The following is a 6,000-nucleotide window of genomic DNA, read 5'->3' on the forward strand; positions in this document are numbered from 1 at the left end:
CATCCATTTGAAGTTATCATGTGACCACCATTCTCCAAAGAGAACAACTTTGGTCACTGATGAGAGAGACTAACGACAATCCAGTAGAATTGGTGTCAGACAGCTCCTCATAGATCCTGATGATATTACACTGGGATCGGTGCTTCTCGCTGAAATACTGAACTGTGCAAGCTGACTGTCTGCCCCCCTCAAAGCTAGGTTGACAGCAGAGTTAGCGTCTTCTGAGTGTCAAGTGATAAATAATGCAAAATGTACCCCCAGTTACCCGGTGAATCACCCCTTCTGCTGTGGCTCGCTTTGAGTGTGTCTACTGGGGACTTCATGGGTGAGGGCGGGGGCAGGCAATGACAGGACTCTTAAGGGGTAGGAGGTCACGGCCCGCATGGCAGATCACCATGCTCCTGTGTAGAAGGCATTGGCGCAGTTGTCTTGGCATCCTGAGTTGTGACTTAGATATTTTTAAGGACCATTGCTGCTTTTGCTGAGGTTCCCAGCATCTGCATGGTTGCTCACAACCATCTTGAACTCCACTTCAAGGTGACCTGATGTGCTCTCAGTCCAGCCTCTGCCACTGTCGCAGTCATGGGATATAGTCTCATACACACAAGCAAGTTGTTATACACACACACACACACATACACACACACAGAGTAAATCATTAAAAATATCTGAGTCTATCCACCTTAGTTTTGACATAAGCAAACTCTTGTTTGAATGTGAATTTATATGAAATGAACAGAATTTGACAACCTTGTGAGCTAATATGCCTGTTCCATCACTTCTTGGAGTATGACGAAAGTCTTGGGCTCATCTAAGAAGAAGTCACAGGAAACGAGAGGGAAAACAGGTGTAATGACCAGTCTTGTCCATTTGTCTTTGCAGACCATAGACGGAAGCGAGGATGTCCATCTGAACCTTTTCCTTCAATGAAGAAACTTCACTAAGCGAGAACTTTGTTGGCCTCCAGTTTGCACAGGCGCCAAGGGAAAGCTTTCTTCTTTTTTTATTTTAATTTTTTTTTAATTTTATACTTTACTCAAAGAAAACAAAGTTTTTATGTGCTGTGCGAATGGTTCCTTCGTGTGGTCTGACATTTACTTTTGTCATTTTTTTTTTTAACAAAAGGGGAAACAAATCCAAGAAAGGGGGGAGGTAGTAAACATCAGAAGTTTATATTTTCTGTGGAAGAACATTTTAATTCAGAATTTACCTGAAGGTGTAAGTAGATTGTTTTTGTTTGTTTGTTTGTTTGTTTGTTTAAGTAGAAAACCCAATGTCAAGAAGTGGGCAACCGGAAGGGTAAAGAAAAAAATCTTCCTCAGTAATTAAGCTATGTTTCCCTCTCCTTTTCCTTTCTTGTTTGAACCTCCTGGGTTGTTGGGTTTTTTTATACTTTATGTTTTCTTAGAAATATTTAGGTAAGGTTTATCTTGAATCTTAATTGCCTTAATTTTAAGGACGTCAAAGGCTCGAGAGGCATGCTGTCAACGTCTTGTTTAAAAAAAAAATCACAAAAGGATTGAACTATTGTGCCAGCTTTCACTGGCATAGAAGATGGAGACTGAGTTTTTAGGGTGGAAAAGAAAATGAAAAAAAAACTGTACAGTTTAAAAGAAAGTGTTTTTTCTTCATTTGAAGAAAATTTGTTGATAAAAGAAACCACAGCAACTACAAGGATTGGGAAATGCTGGGACTTCTCATGAACTCTGACACAATCATCCTAAAAGGCTAAAAGACATTTTATGGTAAAGTTATTCACGTTGGTTTAAAAACAACTGCATTAGAAATAATGCGTGTTTTGGGGGGCAGAATGCAAATTGTTTTTAATTTCCAGAGCGTGGTTGCTAGCGAAGGCATTAGTGCTTTTTATCTGCAGTTTTTTCTATGAGCTTTGTCAGGTTTTAGTCAGCTTTGCTTGTCACAGTGCAAAACCTAGCGTAAGAGCACTAAAACAAAACTTAAGTAGATAGACGCTTATGGTCAAAAAGTGCAAAAAAAAAAATAAAAAACAAAAACACAAACACAAAAAACAAAACAAAAACAAAAAAAGCAATAGATAGAGAAATTGTTGACAATTTCTGTAGTCTTTCTTAGTTGTGGTCAGTTGCAGCCTATGGATGGCCTATTTTATACCAAAGATGAAGTGAGACCCTGTTACAGTCGTGATGGTAGACACTGCTTTTCTTTCCTTGAAGTTTTGTTTGACCTACATGGCCGGACCAATTCTAACTTCATTTAAACTACCTTCCACTAGTGTTTTACATACTGCAAAAAAAAAATTGTTTTTCTAAAAATGTATATTTGTTGATAGTTGAAGTTTGTACCTACCGTGTTCAGCAGTTCAAGCATGAGGAATCTGAGAACCGATGGATTGATAGAAGCAGACGGCTTTAACTCCTGTGAGCTTTTCTAGCTCCTGGCTGGCACTCTCAGCAGAGCATGGATGGCCACCAACACGCCGGGTCCTTTGTCCAAGAGGATGCAATTTCTTCATATGAACTGCAGACTAAGGATGCTTCGGGAATATGCTCTGAAAGGCCACTTGTCAGAAAGGCTCAGTGATGTCCTGCGCAGTGGGCTGTGGTCCCCCAGAGAAGTCCTCACGAATTGGTAACAGCAGTCTTCCTTCGAGACACCAACAGAAACAGATTCTGTCTTCTCGCCTTCATTCTGTTATTGGCCCGTCTTGAACAGACGCCTTGATTCTGTACTTGGGAAGGGGGTGTTTTCCTTTTACCTCTCCCGATTGTGTTCTCATATCTTCATAGTGACAGGAGAGACAACACCGCCCTTTTACATTTTCAGTTTAATTCTGCAAGATAAAAATGGGGCCATTAAGATCTAAGATCCCTTTTAGTGCAGTAGAGGCAAGTCCCTAACATGCCAGTTGACAATCAATACATTGTTTGCTTTTTAATCAACAGGCACTGAAAGAATTAAGGTTGATCCAGCACTGAGACCAAAGGAGATATTTGCATGTAGAATAATGCAAAACTTGGCTTAAAAGTATCTAAATTGACTTCTTGAGTGAGTCCTCACAGTCCTGACTCACACTGTCTGGGGCTGACATACCTTGAAGTCAGAGGCAGCGGCATGGAGCCCTGTTCATGGGACCATTCCCAAGAGTTGCTTTTGAATGAAACATTTGAATCAAGTAAGCAAAGCTCTTTCTGCAGGGTTAGTATGTCTGAGTGCACAGGGAAGACACAAACACGAGCACTAGAAAGGAAAAGAGAGTGGCTTTTCAAAAGCAAAATGACTTCTATGGCAAACTGTAGTCCCATCACAACACAGTGAAGGAGTCTTAGCAGGTCCCAAGGTCCATAGTCCTGCATCTCACTAGACCCTGGCTCTCTTCTTTGCAACCCCATGTACTGAGAGCACAAGCCTAGAGAGTGATTTCATTTGTTGGCCATCAAACTAATTATAGAACAGTATCCAAGGAGATGGCTACATGCTACAGAGAAATTCCGCACTTCACTCACACCTTCGTCCTAATGCTTTTCTGTGCTTTGGGGGGAAACCTGAGATGTCTGCATCTCCTCAGTGGCACCTGACAGCATCCTTGTGTCCTGAGAGGGTGGACTTGAATTTTGTCTTTGGAAAGCAGACCCTCAGGTTCCAGGGGGCTTTCAGAAAACTTTCATGAGACTACAGTTTCTCCCTCACCCTCTCTCACTTCTTTGTATAAGTAAGGATTATCCTGGGCATCATTCATTTGTGTATGAAACCAACATACTTTGTTGTCTTTTCTGTAAAAGTACCAAATACATGTATTCATGTGATACAAAGAGAGTCTCATTTGCATAGCCAACAATGAGGCTGAGAGGTAGCTACCATGTGGCTGTTGAAGGTGCCTAGGTAACTTCATGCCCAAAACTCCTGTCTTATACATTCATCCTGAATAATTTCTTTTAACTTTGAAATTTTCATAATCTCCCTTCTTTTAAGCCACCTCAGGCCAAAGGAAATCATTATGTCGTTTTATATGTTCCTGTGTGTTTTATGTTTGGGCTGTTTCTATAGTGTCATTCCATAAAGTCTTTTGAGAAGAAAAAAATGTGCATATTCAAATTGGCTCCCTCTTTTTCTGTCATTTTTTACCTAAGAAATGTTTTCAGTAGTCCAGTGTAGAAAGGAGAAAAAGGCATCAGTAGATAGCAGTACTACCCTGTAGTAAAAACAAGATTCCCCCAAATGCATGCACAATGTGTGCAATGCGGATGCCTGAATCTCAACCTACTCATTGATACACATGGTAGTCCTCATATGATTTAGGACTATGCTCACTTTTAAATTGCATTAAAACTGAAATTCTTCAGATTGTCAAGATATTTTGATTTGTTTTTTTTTCTTTCATTACCACCTATTGAGTGATAAATTACGAAACCAACAAAAGTCACAATCCAAACAAGATAAATACTGTGTCATCTAAATGTTGCTTACATGGTCAGAACAGTGGATTTCTTTGAATACTGATATCAGGGGAGGCAGAGTGTATGGGAAATTGGTGGCTGTGTCGCCTAAAGACCCCAGGACAGAACCTGTATGAGCTAATGGTAACATCAGTAGGCACTGAAAGTTTAAAAAAATGTGCAGTATTTTTGTTTTTTTTTTAATCATTTAATGGCTGGAATATTTATGAAAACACCTACGCATCTTTGATATTGAGTTAAAACTCCCCTTTACTGAAGAGCAGGGTTTGATTTAAGCAGGATCCTTGCACTCTTCCTCATGACTGAGGTGTCTGGATGAGATAGCTACAAAGACTCTAATGTTAATAAGCTAAAAATACTTTGACAATCCAGGCTCATTTGCATGAGTGTGCAAACAACTGCAAACGAGCTAAATAATGAAGAGCAAATCTCACGTGAGCTTCAGTGGAAAATACATGACTCCAAACTAGTGCGAGAACAGAACTGAAAGTCACTTGTAGTGGCATCCGCACGGGGAGCAGTCGCACTTTGGAGCGTTGTATAGTCACGTCACATGGGACCTTCAATAAGATTTCTTTTTTTTTTTTTCTTGCCATTGGGACCGGTGCGCTTAACGTCTTTCTGAGCCCACTGGCCTTGACAGGTTCTCTCGAGGCCCAGGGATGGCTCGATTGGCAGGCTCCTGCGCCGCGTTCCCTTCTTGTTACCGAGGGATACTGGGATTTCACTAACGAATCAACTCGTTTTACACTTGTGTTCTTTCAAGTGCTCGAGTGTGACGGTTGGACCCCTCAATTGAGTGCTATCTGTCCTGGCCACCCTTTATGGCTACCTGGCATTCACAAAAGTACGCAAGCTGGAGAGGCTCCAAGTGGCCCCATGATTTAAAGAGGCCGGGGCTCAGTGCAGAGCTTTGATTTGTGTTGTCTTTGAACTGATACCCTAACTTGCAACATGCAGACATAGTCGCTACCACAGAAAAGGCCGGGTGCCTTCTAGGCAGTGTCAGCCATGCTGTTCTGGCCAGGAAAATAATGTGCTAAAGAATTCTTTCTACTGGTGAAGCCTCAGAGCTGAACACAGGCAAGATGAGGTTTGAGGAGTCAGGGAAAATTACAAGGTCAGAGTCACCTGGGAGATTTTCTTAACTCTGTTCCATTTTCTGCATTTCAAGGAAACACAATTTGAGGGGCTAGCTAATTAATTTGTGGGAGGTTTTGTCCCCTCTTCTTAATGACTGGTCCTATTAACTTTAGCATTTCTCCCCAAGGGTAGACAGAAGAAGCCAGAAGAAATAAGAACTCACACCAGTCTCTGTTGTTTCCCAAGTACTGATTTATCAATGGAGTGTAAATCATCACTGAACTTGATGTCCACGCATCATACACTGTGAATGTCAACAGTCCATAATGTCCTTTTTCTGTCCACCATGCATAATTGAGAGTTGGCTGCATTCTCGCAAAACACAAATGAAAAAATTTTAAGAGTGGACTTGGCTTCCCTCAGAAAAAAAAGCTACTTTGGCACCATTCTCTTTACTGAAACTCAAATCAGGAAGGAAAAA

At 41.0% G+C, this 6,000-nt stretch overlaps 1 protein-coding gene across 12 annotated transcripts in view; it reads left to right on the forward strand.

Moving 5' to 3' along the window:
• Positions 1–5,210, forward strand: part of RBMS3 (RNA binding motif single stranded interacting protein 3) — a gene marked incomplete at its 3' end in the record, with an annotated part of 1,316,912 nt that extends 1,311,702 nt beyond the window's left edge. For all 12 annotated transcript variants that reach the window (XM_084751857.1, XM_084751867.1, XM_084751868.1 and 9 more), the window contains one exon: positions 883–5,210. In XM_084751857.1, coding sequence (XP_084607983.1) covers positions 883–889 — 7 coding nt within the window. The remainder of the gene's footprint in view (positions 1–882) is intronic.
• Between the last annotated feature and the right edge of the window lie 790 nt (positions 5,211–6,000).

The sequence above is a fragment of the Acomys minous genome (genome assembly GCF_964271855.1).
Source record: "Acomys minous genome assembly, chromosome: 13".
NCBI classification, from domain to species: domain Eukaryota; kingdom Metazoa; phylum Chordata; class Mammalia; order Rodentia; family Muridae; genus Acomys; species Acomys minous.